The sequence below is a fragment of the Marmota marmota genome, unplaced genomic scaffold (assembly GCF_001458135.2).
Source record: "Marmota marmota marmota unplaced genomic scaffold, marMar, whole genome shotgun sequence".
Classification (NCBI taxonomy): Eukaryota; Metazoa; Chordata; class Mammalia; order Rodentia; family Sciuridae; genus Marmota; species Marmota marmota.
The window spans coordinates 677,635-695,410 of record NW_025999925.1 but is presented as its reverse complement, the minus strand read 5'-3'; the positions used below and the strand labels follow the sequence as shown (position 1 = coordinate 695,410).

Sequence of the window (17,776 nt, the reverse complement as noted above, 5' to 3'; positions counted from 1 at the left end):
TAAGGAAAATATGGCATACATGCACAGTGGAGTTTTATTCAGCCATAAAGAAGAATGAAATTACATCATTTTCAGGAAAATAGATGAAATTTGAGAACAGTATGTTAAGAAAAATGCAGAAAGTCAAAGGTCATATATTGTCTCTTATATGTGGAAGCTACAGAGAAAAAGGGAGAAGAAAGGTGGGGGTATCTCATGAAAACCAAAGGGAGATCAGTAGAGGAAAGGAAAGGGGGGAAGGGAATGGGAAATTCTGGGGAATGATATTTACCAAATTATATCGTTATATTGTATGCATATTTGAATATGCAACAACAAATCCCATCATTATCTACAACTATAATGCACCAACTTAAAAAATATGGAAAAAAAGATTTTGTGATTCCACTCTAAAGTGTCCTATTCGATTGCGTTAATTTCCTACTCAGAAAAACATAAATGGCTTCTCATTGTCTATGTAAGCAATTTAAAAAAATTTTTTTGACATTTAAGGACTTTCTCTCTCTTACTCATCCAGCCTAATTGTATTTTTCCACACACACAACCAGCTCTTTATTCTTTTAACTTGTTCCACTTTCTCATGCTTCTCACCCTAGACCTGACCCAGGGCAGGTAGGTATACCTAAAAGTAAGCAAGGATGCCATCTCTTATATTCTCTTATTCATATTCTCCCTTTTTCATAATATATATTTAAGGAGCACAACATATTTTGATATATTTATACATAGTATAATATGCTCATTATAGTCAAGCTGCTAATATATCCATCATCTCACAGTTAGCCCTTTGTATTTAGTGCATGTGAAGAACACCTGCAATCTACTCTTTAGCAAAGTCCCAATTCAGTATTATTTATTCTAGTCATGTGGAACATTAGATTTCCAGACTTATTTACCCTATATATCTGCAACTTTGTACCCTTTGACCCATATCTCCCCATTTCCTCCCCCCACCAATTATGTTCCTAGCATTTTATTCTCTATCCCTGTGTATTTGACTTTTTAAAAAAAAAAAAAAATTCCAAATATAAGTAAGATCGTGCAGTATTTTTTCTTTCTGATTCTGGCTTATTTCACTTAGCATAAGGCCCTCTAGGCTTAACCATGGTGTGGTAAATAGCAGAATCACCTTTTTTAAGCTGAATGATATTACATTGTGTGTATAAATGTATTTTCACATATATACTATTCGTGACTGGTGGATAGACTTTGGTCATGTGTCTTGGCTAGGGTAAATAATGCTGCAGTGAACATAGGATTGCAAATATCTTTACTTGGTGGTGATTTCATTTCCTTTAGACATACAGCCAGAAGAGATATTCCTGGATCATATGATAATATGGTAGTTCTGTTTTTAATTTTTTTAGAACTCTCTCTACTGTTTTTCATAATAGCTTCACAAGCATATAATTCCCATCAACAGTGTACAAAGGGTTCCCTTTTCTCTTTTTTTTCTTTTCTTTTTTTTTTCTTTTTTGGAGCCTCAAATCAAGCTCTGCTTCTTTCACAAAGCATTTCCTGATGATATTGATCATTGTTTTATTGACTAGCTTGTATGACAATATTATGCCTGTATGAATGTTACTTGTATAATACTATTCTGCCTGTTCACTTATAGTATGAATGTTACTGATATGAACATCTTCCTCACTTGTTTAAGACATGGCTCCTATTGAACATGCCCTCCTGTCTTCATTTGTTTTATGTTGACCTATCCTAAGTCAGAACCTCATTGTCAACTTCCTTGCTCACCTCTCAGTTTATAGAAACTGAGGACTCCGCCTAATAAAAATATGTATAGCCTTTCCTCTCTTCTCCAGACTTCCTGCCACAGGTTTAGACCAGTGAGGTCCTTGTTCCCCTGGTGTTGAAGATTAAACATCTGAGAAATGCCAAGGCAAGAAAACAAGTCTTACGTAAAGGATGGAACAGAAAGAGAAAGAGACTTCTCTGGAGAGGAGGGGGTTCGGAGCTGGTGCCTGAGGGAGTGGATTTATAGATCTTTTGTAGATTTCAGGTTTCATGCCCCATCCTCTCCCATTGCCTATGTGACCAAAAGGTGAGAATGTTCAAAGTCGGGAAAGGAGCTGCCCAGCCAGTTCTCATTAATATCTCCTTGCTGGGAAGAACAATTTCCTGGAGGCAGGTAACCTTGGCAATGGGTTTCAGAGGAGGGGGAAGTATTTTGGAGGTATTATTATTTTGTTTCCTTTTGAATTAGTCCCTATCTTCCTGACCTAATCATTCATCATCTATGCTATCTGTCCTTTGCCCTGGTCTCATCAGGTCCCCATCCTCTTCCCTGGCCACTGGAGTTATCTGTGTAATACTATTCCCTTAGCTGGTCTTCTTTCCAGGACCAAGATGAAGGGGAGAAGGGTGAGGTGCCTGGACACAGGATATAAGGCAACACCCACCTCCAGGACCGTGCAAGGGCAAAGTTGGCACCTGGGAGTGAGGACCTCCTTCAAAGTTGTGCCCCAGCTACTTTAGGAGCCTCAGTTACCTGCCCTAGTTCTGGTGGCCATTCTCTCCTCTCCCATCCCTCCTTACCGATCTTTGGCCCTTGCTGTTTATTGTCCACATGGTTGCTGAAATGATCTTCTTGAGTATAGATGATATCCAATCTGTGTTTCCGTTGCCCCAAGAACAAACCCCAATTCCCTGAGTTGGCTCCAGTTTCTTTCCCAGCCTCTTGCCGTTCTACCCACACTCAGGAATTTTACATTCCATCCACCCTGAACCACCTGGAGCCCTCCCCATGCACCATGTTCCGAACCACCACCAAACCTTTGAACGTGGTCTTCTTTCCTCCCTTGGAACTTTCCTGGGAGTGTTCCTTTTACTGGAAGACTTCTTGTTTATAGTTCAAAGCCCAGCATAACTATCACCTTCTATGTGAAGCTTTTCAGAATTCCCTAGAATTAATTAAATAACCCCTTCCCGTTAAGTATAATGTACTCACCTTAATTATAGCACGTGTTTTGTTTTGTGGTAATTACTTTTTGTATATTTTTAATCTCCCGGGAAAATAAAGGTTCAAAGGCCTGGCTTCTCAGAATTGTTTCAGAAGCTCTTAAAAAAATATATGGTTGCTTGAGACCCACCCTATATGCAGAAATACTGGGTGTGGCGTAGGCATCTGAATTTTGTTTTGTTTTGTTTCCCTACAACTCCCTAGATGATTCTAATGTGCAACCAGCAGCTCAAACCTCACTGCAGTTGGCAGTGAGCTGCTGAAGTGGAAAGACAGACCATGTCCTGCCCAGGTTTGTGGGCCTCTCCTCCCTCCTTGTCCCTCAGACCTCACAAGATGCCTGATTTGCAGGAGTTCAGCCAAGAGCTATGGAATTCATGATCACTTACTCCACTTGTTGAGACAGCAATAAGGATTAGTGAACAGTGGGTTCAGTCAGTTACCACTTTTCTCCCTCAGCACAGGTCTTGGAGTGGGGAAGCTTGCAGATGAGGGATTCCATTGATATGGGACAGATATTGCAATTTCCTTGATGTACCACAAAGTGACTCACTTAAATGTTCTTGATTTCTAAGATTTGATTTTGTTTTTTCTTTTACTGCTTTGAATACCAGGTGGGTCAGGATTACCCTTTCTGGGAGCCTGTAGAATTATTTATGCAACAAATATTTTGAATGAATCAGACATAACTTTTCCTATGATCATATATTAATACTCATCATGTACAACCACAAGAATGAAAATTATATTCCACGTATGTGTAACATGTCAAACACACTCTACTGTCATGTATAAAAAACAAATTTTAAAAAACAACAACATATCTTACTATGTCATGCCCCATCCAATGGCATGCTGTATCTTAGCCACTTGTGAGAAGACATTAGAGAATAGAGTGGGCTTCATTATTAGGAATCTCCTACAAACTGCTTGCTTACCAGATTCAGTGGAAGTATCCTTGACCCTTGAATGCTGTTTAGTGCCCAGGTGGACATAGGTACCAAGTAGCAGTGTTGCTTGACACAGCATTACCTGCCTAAATAAACCCAGCTTCTGTCTCTGCCTGGACCAACAGTTAAATGTCAGACTTACCAAATGTGAAAGTCAAGATGTGCTGTAGTCTACATCTGATATTTACAGTTCTTTCTATCTAAGGTGAACTGACTTTTGTTGTAAACATTCTCCAATGCAAATTAGGGCTTTTCTCCCCTTTGCCCATACATCTTTGATGTTATTACTTCCTTTGGTTTTATTTGATTTTGTGAAAGCCCACAGATATATTTGAATACCTAACAGCCCCTACCTGTAGCTACTGAAAATAGTCATTGGGGAAAAAAAGTGAGTGATTGGTTTTAGAGGAAGCTTATTAATTGTGTATTTTAATAGTTCTAACTTGTTAAAATATATATATATAGACATATATATATATATGTCTTTAGAATAAAAAATATTTTTCCTAGAGCTGTTTTAAGCAGTTTCTTATCAGAACATGAGCTGAGGGAGGCAATTAAGTTGTCATTTTGCTTTCTTCACTGTTGCAGAACCTTCTCTTTTTCTTCCTGTTGTCTCTCTCCCATCCCCTTCTTGCTTTCTCCCTTTTTTTCCCCCTGTGCCTCACGCCAATAGAAATATTAGTAATTGTTGCTTATTGAGCAAATCATTTCACAAAGTGCTAAGTGCTTTAGCCCATTTAATCCCTCAAAAACCCTGTGTGAGATAGCTACTATTATTAGCCCCATTATACTGAGGAGAAAACTGGAGCATAAGGAAATTAAGTAACTTACCCAGGATCATACAGCCAGGAACAGTAAAGCAAGGACTCAGATCTAGGCCATCTGTTTCAAGGCCTGGGTTCTTAACTCCTTGCTGCCTGACCCCAAGTTAGAGAGCTAAGTAGTCGTGGGATGAAGATGTACTTTCCCAATCCAATGCAGTAATAGTGTTTGATTTTTTTAAAAACAGTAAAAACAACAGATCTTCTCTCATCTCAACTTCCATTGCTTTAATAATGAGCTCAGTTCTCAACACATTTTTTAAAAAAATTTTTAGTTATAGATGGACACAATATTTATTTATCTTTATGTGGTGCTGAGGACTGAACCCAGTGCTCACACATGCTAGGCGAGCACTCTACCACTGAGCCATAACCTCAGCCTCAGTTCTCAGCATTTTTAATGAAAGAATCCAATCGGAGGAAGAATTGAACCTGAGATTTTTATATTATTTTAAATTCATATGCAGAATTTTAAACCAGTGATGTTAGAAACAATAAATTATAGATAAAGAGGAAGCCCTGCAAACTTCTTAGCATTGTGTGTGGGCAGGGGATAAGGGCAGCTGGAGAGAGGGTCAGTGGTACCTAGAATCAGCCTTTTATGGACTATGGGGTCTGGCCAAAGTAGGGCCACACTCAGTGAACCATTTGAGATCTAGGAGCCATGACTATAGTACAGCAGTTTTGGGAGCTTCCACATCAGAGGGTGGGTGGAAATGATTCATAAGAGCCAGCAAGGGAGAGAATGTGTCCCCCTCACCCTGTGACAGAAGAGAAAATCTGGGCCAGTCTTGTAGGGCCAACCAACCCACAATCTAGCTCAGCCTCAGCACAAGAGGAAGCTGATTGACTTGGTCTGAGACCTTACAACTAATTATTAGAGAATTAGAATTAGTCTTGAATGTCTTGACTCTTATTCCAGAGATTTTTTTTTTCAGTACAGAATTAAAATAATAATAATAAAGGAGTCTTTCTTCAGGGAAACTGGGGAGAGGTAGGCTGTAAACCCTGGACCTTAAGGAGATACTGTTTTCAGGGTTGCCTGTTGTAGTAAGGTAAATCAATTAGTGAGTGATTGGTAACTGGTCCAATGGCTTATGAAAACCTGATTTCTTTAAGCACAAAGCATAACTTGTGGGAGCTCCTGTCCCATGGTAAAAAAAAAAACAAAAACAAAAACAAAACCTTGCCTGACTAAATATGGTCTAATAATTAGTTAATGGAAAAGTTGATAAAAAGCAGGAAAACATGCAAAACATGCATAGGTACTTAAACATGCTGTTTGAACATATGGATATACATTCATTCAGAACCAGAATCACTTTTCTTTGAGTAGGGCTCTTCAAACTGGAGTTCACTAATGTATATATTGTGTCATTTGAGCCATTATATAACTCTGATTTTCTGTTTTAAATTTCTTTAATGATAAACGACAACTTGAAGATACATGAGCCTCAAACAGAGCACAGAATCCTCATCTTAATGATTTTTCTCAGTTTTTTAGTTATTTTGCTCACACTTTCTTAATAGCAGTGATTTTCTTTGCAGATCATCTTTCCTAAGTCTTTCTTAAGTTCATTTTCAAAGAAGTAGCTCCCTTTTCTTTCACACTCATAAATCACATATTTTAGTATTTATGTGATTAATATTCAATTAAATGCATGACTAATAACAAACAGAACTGGCAGAAACTGGGTATAAACACAACCAATCCTTGTTAAGCATAAATTTTTGCTGATGAAAGCAGAAAGAAGAGTCAAAGGAAAAAGCTTCTAGGTCTTGGTGTGTTTGTTGGTGGGGTAGGGGTGAGGGTTGGTGAATTGGTTAAGTGAAAAAATGACTAAATAGTGTGAAAAGAAAAATTATTCATGATACTTGTTAAAGTAAGGCATGTCGTGTGCTTTTACGAATATGCAACAACAAATCCTACCATTATGTATTGTAATGCACCAATTAAAAATATGGCAAAGAAGAAGTATTTTACAAAAAAGAAAAAGTCAAGTAAGGCAGACTGTATTCAGGGCCATCACAATAGGTTCAGGGACCGCTGCAGCAGAGAGGGTTTAAAGTGAAAAAGAGAAGTTGAGCTCAATTCCTAATAAAACAAGTAAAAGTGGGAGTTTCTAACCAAGGATCTGGGTCCCAAGGACCCCAGGAAAGTTATGGATGGAAAATTACAAAGAGAAACCATCAGAAGTTGAATGAATAAAGAAACTGTGGTATATATACACAACAGAATATTACTGAGCCTTAAAGAATAATGAAATTATGGTATTTGCATTATGGATGGAATTGGAGAATATCATGCTAAATGAAATAAGCCGATCCCAAAAAACCAAAGGCCAAATGTTTTTCCTGATGTGTGGATGCTGATCCATAATGGGGTGGGGGGCCAAAGGAAGAATGGAGGAACTTTGGATTGGGCAAAGGGAAGTGAGGGTAGGGGAAGGGGTGTGAGGGTGGGAAGGATGGTGGTGGAATGAGATAGACATTATTATGCTATGTACATGTATGATTGCACAAATGGTGTGACTCTGCATCATGTACAACCAGAGAAATGAAAAGTTGTGCTCCATTTGTGTAAAATGAGTCAAAATGCATTCTGCTGTCATTTAACTAATTGGAACAAATGAAAAAAAAAACACATCAGAAATAAGAGGGATTCTGGCTAAACCAACCTAACTGGATCCTTGCTGAAGGCAGGTTAAGGAATTAGACATCAACTGGGGGTGCCGGGTAGTGGAGGATGATGAACCTGATTAGTTATCAGGGATGGTCAGATATACACAATGGCAGTTTCTGACTCAGCAGGATTCCTGCTAAAATTAGGCAGTGCAGAAATGAACACATATCCAAGAGTCAGGACCTAGTTGAGAAGAGGTCAGAAGAGTCTGATGCATAAGGTATTTTTTAAGGAAAGAGTCTGTCAATGGGCTTCAACTGTAGGTATACCCCACATTTGTGGGAAAAGCCTCTACGTTTAGGAAAATAAATGCACCTGCTTCTTGTGCAAGGAATAATATATAGAAAATATTGAGCATAATTTGGATGATAAAGTTTTTTTCTTAATTCTGTGAATATGACAAACCATATTACTCTTTTCAACTATTTTCAACCATTCCCAGAAATGTCAATTATTCAAATACTTTCATTTTATTTCAAATCAATTTATAAATAAACAGTGCAATGAATTGTAGAGTAATGCATTAGTCATGGACAAAGTGCTTAAAACATTTTTTTAAAAAAACAGGTTGGCTAAAAGTTACTATGAAAAAAACACTACAGACCATTTCCTAAAATTGTTATGTGTTGTTTAAGTATGGTTTAAAATGGTGTTAAGGGGAAAAGATGGAACCCCTTAGGGATTGTCAAAAGGAATCAAAAGCAACTTAGCAAAGAGACAGAAATGGAAATGTGATATTTATCAGGGGAAATGACTATATGATTAAATAAAATGAAACCAGCCCTCATATTAGAAAATACCTTAATGAGAAATTCATGCCCCAGGCCTCTTGGTCTTTTGAAGACTGAGAGGATGGGCTAGCTGAGAATACCCTTCACCAGAGCTATGGCAAGAATAGGCTGAGTTTGTTTCTCAGATCAGGTTCAAGTTCCTGAAAGCAAAACTGAATTAAAATATTCATTAATTCATAAAAGAATCCAAGGATTGCAGCCTGGGCTCTCTTAACATTGCTTTCCTGGAACCAAATTGGAAGGCAGGTCACCAGGGAGGTGAGCCTTTTCTAAGTACACAGCTCCTGCTAGTCCTTGAGAGATCTCCAGCTTGTTGTCCAGGGAGATCTTGCTTGTCCCGTGTCTTTAGAGTTAAAATATCCAGTGGTTTGCATCTTCTCTGCTCGAACATGAACTAAACACAAATTTTAAGTAAGAACTAACTGTATTCCAGAGGTTATTTCCATGGAAAATACACCGTCTAAAAGCACTTTCAGACTCAAATGTGCACACAGATCACCTGGGGATCAGAGAGGATTCCAAATCCTCAAGAGGCCTTAGAGCCTGCTTTTCTATCAATATCCTTACTCCAAAGGTCATGCTTTGAGGAACAAAGATCTGAAAGATCTGATTTCAAATTCCATTTTCTCACAACCCCAGTTATCCCACTTGTAAAATGAGGGGCTTTAGACTAAGATCCTTTTAAATTCAGGCCAGCAGCAGCATCATGAAATGAGGAGAGCAGAGAAGGCTCATGGATGTCCAAGGCATATCCACACTAAGTTTTCAAGTGCTCCTTGTAACACCATGAAAACAAAACAGAAACATGAACAACAATCAAGGCAGGAAATACATTTGTGTTTTGACAATCTCGGAGTGATTTCAGTTTTACTCACCTGATGGCTTTGCCAAAATTCCAAGATTTGACTTTAATTAGAACACATGATCAACAAATGAACATGCTAATTACACTGTGTTTGTCTCAAATAAGTATTGTGTGGGTTTGACTCTTTCTATGGCCTTCCTGATGAAATCAACTAATCACCAATACTAAGCATAGTCATAAAAGATTATTACCTTTAGATCTTAGACATATTTTAACCAGAGTAGAAGATCAGATACAGCCCAAGATGATTTTTTTTTTGTGATAAACCTGTCAGTTATGGAAGAATTGAACACCATTCAAGTGAACAAGATGTTGTACACTTTCTTATTTTTCAGATTCCCCTCAATGTGTACTTCTTAGTGAAATCTTCCCAGAGGCCACATTAGAGTTAGCAGCTACTTCTCTCTTTTTCCCTGCCTCAGTTTACACCTCCAGTGGAGGTGGAGGCTCCTTCCAAGAAATACCTTCCAAGACAGTTCCTGAGCTGCTTGGGCTCAGGCTCATTTAGTTGTGTGCCTAACTGGATCCCTTACTGAGTTGGAAGTTCCTTAAGGCATCTTGATGGAGTTGAAAGAGAATGTCAGGTACTTAGAGTCCAGGGACATGGATGGACACTTCAACATTGTTCTGTCTGTGTCATCTAGTCCCAGAGGCCATGGAAGGTTCTGACCTGAATGCTTCCCTCTGATTTACTTTCTAATAAGCCACTCTCCCCAGATTATAAGCTCTGTTCTCTCAGGAGTCTGAACATCCAAACACCTTCAGGGCCAGGGTATTATAAGGACTGTGGGAAGTCATGGGATGTTAGCATCAAGGAGATGGCCAAGACCCAGGTTAACTAGGCTTGCCTGGGTGCTTAAATTCACATTCTTTAAGGCGAAACTGAGTTGAGGTCTAGAGAGCCTGCTTTATATCACCTGATTCCTGGTTTTCATGTAATAGGTGTTCCCAAGGTAAGTTTAGCAGAAAGAATAGTAATGATATTCAAAATCATTAATAACAGGAATAGCCTAGGAATCACAATTCTTTCATAGGACTAGGCATCACCCTGCAGCCTATTTAGGTTTTAACCGTTTAGTTCCCAGATCAAAGAAAAATCCAGAGGGTCCCAATGGAGGGTCCAGAGTGGTGGGTCTTGGCACATTCCAACTGCATGTTAGCTCTGAGAAAGACCTCTGGGCTTTAACCAGAGAAATATCATTTCACAACCTCGATTTGCCACTTTCCACCAGTTAGATCAAGTTGCATAGTCTCTCTGAGCCTTAGTTTCCTCATCTGTGAAATGGGTTAATTCCCACTTTGCAGGACTGTGGTGGGTGAAGATTACATGAACCAAAATAGGTATATTGTTCAAAGAGTACCTGGCACAAACAGATGCCCAGTCAAAGAAAGTAAAAGCAAGGCCTGTTGTTTACTATTATTAAAAAAAAAATAGTAAGTAACTAGTAGAGTAACCCTCTAACACAGAAAGAGGAAATCCAGCATATACAATTGACTTGGGGGAACCTGTGGAATAGAGAGGGAGGCTGATCTTAACCGAGCTACAAATGGTGATCAGGACAAGTTGAAGGTTGAAGATTGAAGAGGAAGATGGAGCACTCATAAAGGGCATTCATTGCCTGTCTGACCCAGCAGTCACATGTTGTGGGGTTAAGAGTGTGCCTGGAACAGCATGGCTGGAACAGTGCAGAGAGGATTATACTAGGGTGATTCAGCCTGGGAACACCAAGGGCAGAGAGCCCTCTTTGGTGGCCCAAATGAGCAGCTGGGAAGAGACCAGAGACTTGACAGACAGGTATGTCTGCACTCCTTGTCTGATCCTGGGCAATTCACATCCATGACAGGGAAATATGTGAGACCTGCAGTGGGGTTAGATTCCCTCACCCTAGGAGTAGAATTTTCAGGAGGTCCTGAGACCTTGACATTTAGCAGGGATGGGCATCTGCCCAGCAAAAAGGAGTGTGGATCTAATCTCAAATACCTTCCAAGAAAGTTCCAAAATACAGTCACAACTAAACATCAGCTGCTGGAATTTTCCATTTAGATCTCTACATCAGCCCTGCTCTGGGAGCGTATCCTATAGGTGAGGTGGGAAGCTGGGAGCTACTACAACGGGTTTTAGCTCCAGGCCACAACAGCTGGCAGCTTGGTGAGAAACACAAAGAAATCAGATTTAACAACCTGTAGTCTCAATCAAAGGGTTACAGGATCCAAAAAGAAATGCAAAGAATGGCACAATAGCATTAGCAATGAACAAACATCCTTGCCAACAGTTTTAGCCAACTCAATGAAAACCAGCCCTTTGTTCCTCATTAAGAATTTTTTCCCCTGTATTTCCCTTTTTAGTTTTAACTTAATTTATATTTTACTCTTTTCCATTGTATGTGTGTGCACGTGTGCACGTCCTAGCTGGACTGATAGGTTCAAGAATATATATTTATTTATTCATACAACTCTTATTTCACTTTATTGCCTTTTTTCTTCACCCAATTGTTATTTAACCTTGTTTTGACCTTGGTGAGGTAAAATTTTGTATGGGTTTGATTTTGTTATTTATTTATTTTTATTTGTACCTTTTCTTTGCTCCTCTTAATACTCCTTCACTTTCCTCTCCCTCAAATTTTCTTATTCCCTATTCCTCTCTTTTTATCACTTTTAGCTATTTTTATTCCCCTGTACCCTTTTTTTAAAAAAAACTAGGGATTGAACCCAGGGATGCTTTACCACTGAGCCACATCCCATTATTTTTATTTTATTTTATTTTTTTTGATTTTGAGACAGGGTCTTGCTAAGTTGCTGAGGGCCTTTCTAAGTTGTTGAGACTGGCCTTGAACTTGTAATCCTCCTGCCTCAGCCTCCCAAATCACTGTGCCTGGCTTATTTCTCCTTCTTTATAGCTGCCACCTGCTACCTCTCTCCTTATTCTCCTCAGTTCATTTTTTTTAAAGAGGGAGGGAGGGAGGGAGAGAGAGAGAGACAGGAGAGAGAGAGAGAGAGAGAGAGAGAGAGAGAGAATTATTTTTTAATATTTATTTTTCAGTTTTCGGTGGACATAACATCTTTGTTTGTATGTGGCGCTGAGGATAGAACCCGGGCTGCACGCATGCCAGGCATGGCACTACCGCTTGAGCCACATCCCCAACCCACTCCTCAGTTCATTTTTGAAATATTTCAAATTTGTTCTTGCCTCCCTACCTTATTTTATCTTCACTTAAGGAACTGTAATTTCACTATCTGATAGAATTATTTAGTTTATAAAATTCCTACCCCATTCATGTTGTCGTGGTTATTATCCAGTGTTGATCCATTTAACATTTCTATTCAAGTGACAGTGTTACAGATATCATAGTAGGCACTGGACATTTATTTTAAGGCTTTACATGGTTGCTACCACTATTGCTTTTCCTTGTTCCCCCTTTCTCTAAAAGGAGCTGGGAAGTGATGGCAGTACTACAAGTTCACGGGGTACAGATTGTGCTGCTGAGTTAGATTCACAACTCAACCAAGTAACAGTGAAACTCACTCCACACATAAACTAACCCCATTCAAGCTCCAACAATACTTCAACATGTAGAATTGAACCAACAACCAACCAGGCCCTCAGGTCCCTCTCCTGGACATCTACACAATAGTACCTGGTGATTTCAACACACCCCTTTCACTAATAGACAGGTCATCAGGCGTAAAATCAATAAAGATATTCTGACCTAAGCAATACCATAAATCAAATGGACCTAATAGATATCCACAGAATATTTTACCCCAAAACAGCTGGATTCACTTTCTTCTCAGCAGCTCAGGGAACCATTTCCAAAATAGACATGTTTTAGTTCATAATGTAAATCTTGGCAAATATAAAAATACGGATATAATCCCATGCATCTTATCAGATAGTAATGGAATGAAATTAGAAATCAATATCAGGAAAAATTATGGAAATGACATAAACAAATGGACATTGAACAATGCTCTTTTAAATTAGAAACAGATCATAGAAGAAAAGAAAAAAGAAATTATTAGAAATAAGTGAGAACAAACACACAACATATCAAATTCTCTGGGACAGTATGAAGGCATTACCAAGAGGAAAGTTTTTAAAACTGAATGCTTACAGATTAAAAAAAAAAATCCCAAATAAGTTATCTAATGAAAACGTCAAGGCCCTAGAAAAAGAAGGACTAATTTATACCAAAATCAGTAGAAGACAGGAAACAATTAAGGTCAGAACCAAAATTAGTGAAACTGAGAATAAAAAACATTGTGAAGTTCAGTGCAACAAAGAGCTGGTTCTTTGAAAAGATAAATAAGATTGATAAACCCTTAGTGAAACTAATCAGAAGAAATAAAGAGAAAACAAATCAACAAAATTAGAGACAAAAAAGGAGATATCACCATGGACACTTCTGAAATCCAGAGGATCATTAGAAATGATTTTGATGCTGAGCACACAGTAGGACAAAGCAAGGTAAGCTAGTGATGTCACTGCTTCTGTAGCTTAACTTGTGAAACCCTTTTCCTGTGATAACTGGTTTAAAACAATGGCATCACAATAACTATGGTGGGCCACAGAAAGTCTTGGGTTAGTGTGCTATCATGATGACTTACCCTCAGGAAGGAGGGAGGCTGTAGGATTTAAAGGGTGGGAAGACTTTGTTCTTGTGCCTGGACATATAAGAAAGATTTCCAGGTCTTTAGATTGCAGCATCCACAGGCCACTCCTTATTTATGGAAGCTTACTTTCTGACTTACAGGCATTTTTAAAGACACAGATGTTATTATGGAGAAGCTTAGCAACCAGTTATCCTTCTGAGAACCATGAGCCACAAACTTGAGCCTCTTATGCTATAAATAAGAGATGTGCTGCATATGCATTTCCCTGAATGAGTCTGTCTGCTTTTGCAATTCCCTTGCACTGTGCAGATCCATTCTTTAAACATTGTCTGGACATGCACTGGATCTCATGATATGAGATGAGTGGTCTCTATTGAGAAGGATCATCTGTGTATAGTCAGTCCTGTGGTTCAGAGAAAAATATATCATCCACACTCTGGCAAAGTTTGACCACCCACCTCTTTGCAGTACTCCAATCTAATTAAAAACAACTTACATTTTGTCTTATTTTACAATTTCTCCCAACATTCACCATTCACTGTAGCTTGGTATACTCAGCTATCTGCAAGGAAGCATCCTCATTGATGCGAGAGTCTCAAGACCTTGCCAAGTGTTTTCCTTCTGAGTCTCATATCAATTCGTTAACTCTGGTTGGCAAACTAATTTGGAAATGAATGTTTAAATAGGATGTTTCCCAAATTAACCTAAAGCAACAAATAAAACAATGCTTTTTTTTTTTCACCTTCTTACTTTGATGCCACAGAGAATCTCAAATATGCCTTAGAAAAGGGTGGTTGAGTAAAGGAAGGAAAAAAACAAAAGTGGTTGAAAGATGAAGTAGCAGCTTTTTTAATGCCACATTCAGATATCACAAATTTTCATTTTATTAATTATGCTATTTTCCTTAGACATATGGTTTTAGAAATCCCTTTGAACTAACATTTACCATACCTAACATTCTAGACTGGGCTTGTGGGAATCTGGCATTTTAGAATAATAAAATGAATTTGAAAGATTCCCAAAGTCTGGTCTAGAATCTGGAGTCTACTACTCACAGCAACAGCAAGAGAGATGTCTATTTAACTCCTGTTTTTTCCATTTGTTTCCCTTAAGGATTGAAGCCAACAATGATAAGATTCATTTTCCCAACATACTAACAGTTCTTTCTCCTTTCTTTAAGCTCCTCACTCCAAGAGTCTTCTCTGAAGATCATTTTAAGATTAACTCTTGTAAACTCTAAGCTCACTTTCCTTAACTCCCAAGGAAAGGCCTGGGCTTTCAAGAAGGACTAGAGAGAAAAAATACCATGGGATCCCCTATGGGAGGAAAGAGTCTGGCTGTGGCACAGATCATCTGCTACAAGCAGAGATTTGAGGCAATGTATGGGGTCCAGTTTGACCTGGGGGCCCTTGCCTTGGTCTCCTACCTTGGCTTTGTCATGATGATGCACTGGGCATTCAGACCAAAGGTGACTTGACCATGAGTCAAACTCTAGGATTACTTTGAGTGGATACTTCTCATGTCTACCAACTGTATAACCACCCTCTCAAGACTGGGATAGGATGCAACCATCTTGTAGTGTTGGGCATGAGATGGTAGAGGAAATAACTTCCCATCAGCCCTTGCAATTGGTCATGGCAGCCCAAGGTACCTTTCATAGCTTACTTTGCAACTCAGAACTGATTACTGAATCCTGAAGAGTGTGTCTCTAAGCAAAACGCTGGAATGTATTTTGTTCCTTGTTCATTTGCTGTTACCTGTGTCATTTACTCTGGATTTCTGATGTGTTTCTTTGTTTTCTGTGTGTTGCAGGCAGCATAGTGTACCTCGGGATGATGGTGGGGGCGTTCTTCTGGGGAGGACTGGCAGACAAAGTGGGAAGGAAACAGTCTCTTCTGATTTGCATGTCTGTCAACGGATTCTTTGCCTTCCTTTCTTCATTTGTCCAAGGTTATGGCTTCTTTCTCTTCTGTCGCTTACTTTCTGGATTTGGGTAAGGTTTTCTCCTTCATATTTTATAGTAATGTGTTTATTCATAATTGTATACATGCTTCATCCTGGACGACCTCATTACAATTGATTATCTCTTACCACCTCTCCTTCTCTGTGTTTATGTCAGCCTGAGGAGCTACACTGCTGAGTTTTAGAGATATGATTATCAACCTTTAAATCTGAGGGAAAAGTGAAATATACCTTTGTTCTCACGGCTGACACTTGTATGTCAAACTTCCAGGACATTGATATGGTTTAAATGGAAAGTTATTTCCATAACAGAGCATGTTCATATATGTATGTTTCTTCTGAAAATTTAATTTAAGCAAGAAATTCTTCTGCCAACTAAGAGCTAATTAAAGGTCCAAACTATTTAGGGATGATCTTAAATTCAGGATTAAAGTGTCACATATGACTGTAGTTTTATTGATCTGCATTATATGGGTGTCTGATTAGGTGCCTGCTTCTTGAGATGGAATAGGCACTTTCAGTAAGTTCCTGACTCCTGTGGAATTAACAGAAGTTGTGCTACTAGCCAAGTGCAGTGACATGGGAGAGCCAATGATGGAGCCATTTTCTTCAAAGAAAGCACTTATTACTACACTATGTGAATCCACAGGCTTGGGAAAACTCAATAGCTTGATTAGGAAAGTATGAGAAACTCTGCTTTATTAAGGAAAAATTTAGAGACATAAAATTTCTGATTCATAACTAAGAATTTAGAGACATTCTTTTCATTGATAGGCTTCTTTCTCTTCATTTAAATTTTTAGATGAAGAGAAGGAGACAGACTGGGCTATGAATCTGAGATGTTATTGGTTGCAGTTGTTGATGATACAATATCACAACCTATGCAGCAGAACACAATTTTGTGAAATAAGATAAGGGTATTCCAGGATGTCTTTCTTAATTACATATAGCAGTATTTCCTATAGCTCCTCACATGACAGGTACATAACAAATATTTGACTAACTTGTACAATTTTCAGGAGCATTCCTTAAAGGGACAACACTGCATTACACCAAATTAAGATGGTTACAAAATTAAAGAAAGTATATTTTTTCTTGGAAAAAAAATGATCAGAATCAATTATTTTCTTTGTGATGATGGGCAAAAGGGACTTGACCTCAGCAGAAGGAATCCTTGGTGTCAGTCTGTATGAGATTGGCTACGTACACTGCTGATATGGGGTGGTATTTTGGTTCATGTATTCTCTGGGAAATTTTGATATCCACAAACTCAAAGTACCTGAAGGGTAAAATGGTTATGACAATTTTAATTGTCAATCTGTGTTGTAACATGGCCAACCCAATTGACTGTAGAGACAAAGGGCCATTATGATAACTGCAAAATACTGCAAACCAATGGACTGTCCAGAAACTAATTCTGGAAGGAAGAGGAAACTATGTGGGCTTATTCACGATACCAGCCTTATCCCTATCATGAACAAATTATTCTCCAGTCAGCAGGTCAGGGCTGCTAACCTCTAACTAACAAAAAATTATCCTGAAAAGCATAATGTATTGCTAACACAGGTGGTCTCTATAAATTGTGATATGAGAGGTTATAGCACTGTAGCAACTTCTTGAAGTTGGCATAGGACTGGAATCAAGAAATTCACATCATTTAGGCTCTTCCTGGTGACTCCCACACTTTCTTTTTTCTTTTGTGAAAGGGAGATAACAGAACCTTACATTCCTACTGTGGAGTATAAGGATCAAATGAGATAATGTACTAAATAAAAGTAATGGTAGAGAAGAAAATGTGAGATAATGTTTTAGAATTCACCCATGATTTTTGGCATTTCCTGTTCCCTCTGAACTTGTTCTCTCATTCACTCAGCTAAGCTTTCCTGTGCTCATTGCCTTAGAGTGACAACAGGAAGGACGCAGAAAGGGGCCTCTTCCTGGCTTTGAATTCAAATCTGACCCATAAAGTAAAGTGAAATGATCAATCATGGACAAAAGATTTGGGAGAAAGTATGGCAAATAAAATCAAGCCTCCCTGCTCATCAGGACAGGTGACAATTTCCTAGGCCAGGGACAGGGCTGAGGGGAACATGATGTGAGTTTAGTTATCTTA

At 38.6% G+C, this 17,776-nt stretch overlaps 1 protein-coding gene across 2 annotated transcripts in view; it reads left to right on the top strand.

Moving 5' to 3' along the window:
* Positions 1-17,776, top strand: part of Sv2c (synaptic vesicle glycoprotein 2C) — a 218,400-nt gene that overhangs the window by 89,390 nt on the left and 111,234 nt on the right. For both annotated transcript variants that reach the window (XM_015497779.2, XM_048800118.1), the window contains one exon: positions 15,514-15,694. In XM_015497779.2, the coding sequence (XP_015353265.1) occupies positions 15,514-15,694 (181 nt within the window). The remainder of the gene's footprint in view (positions 1-15,513; positions 15,695-17,776) is intronic.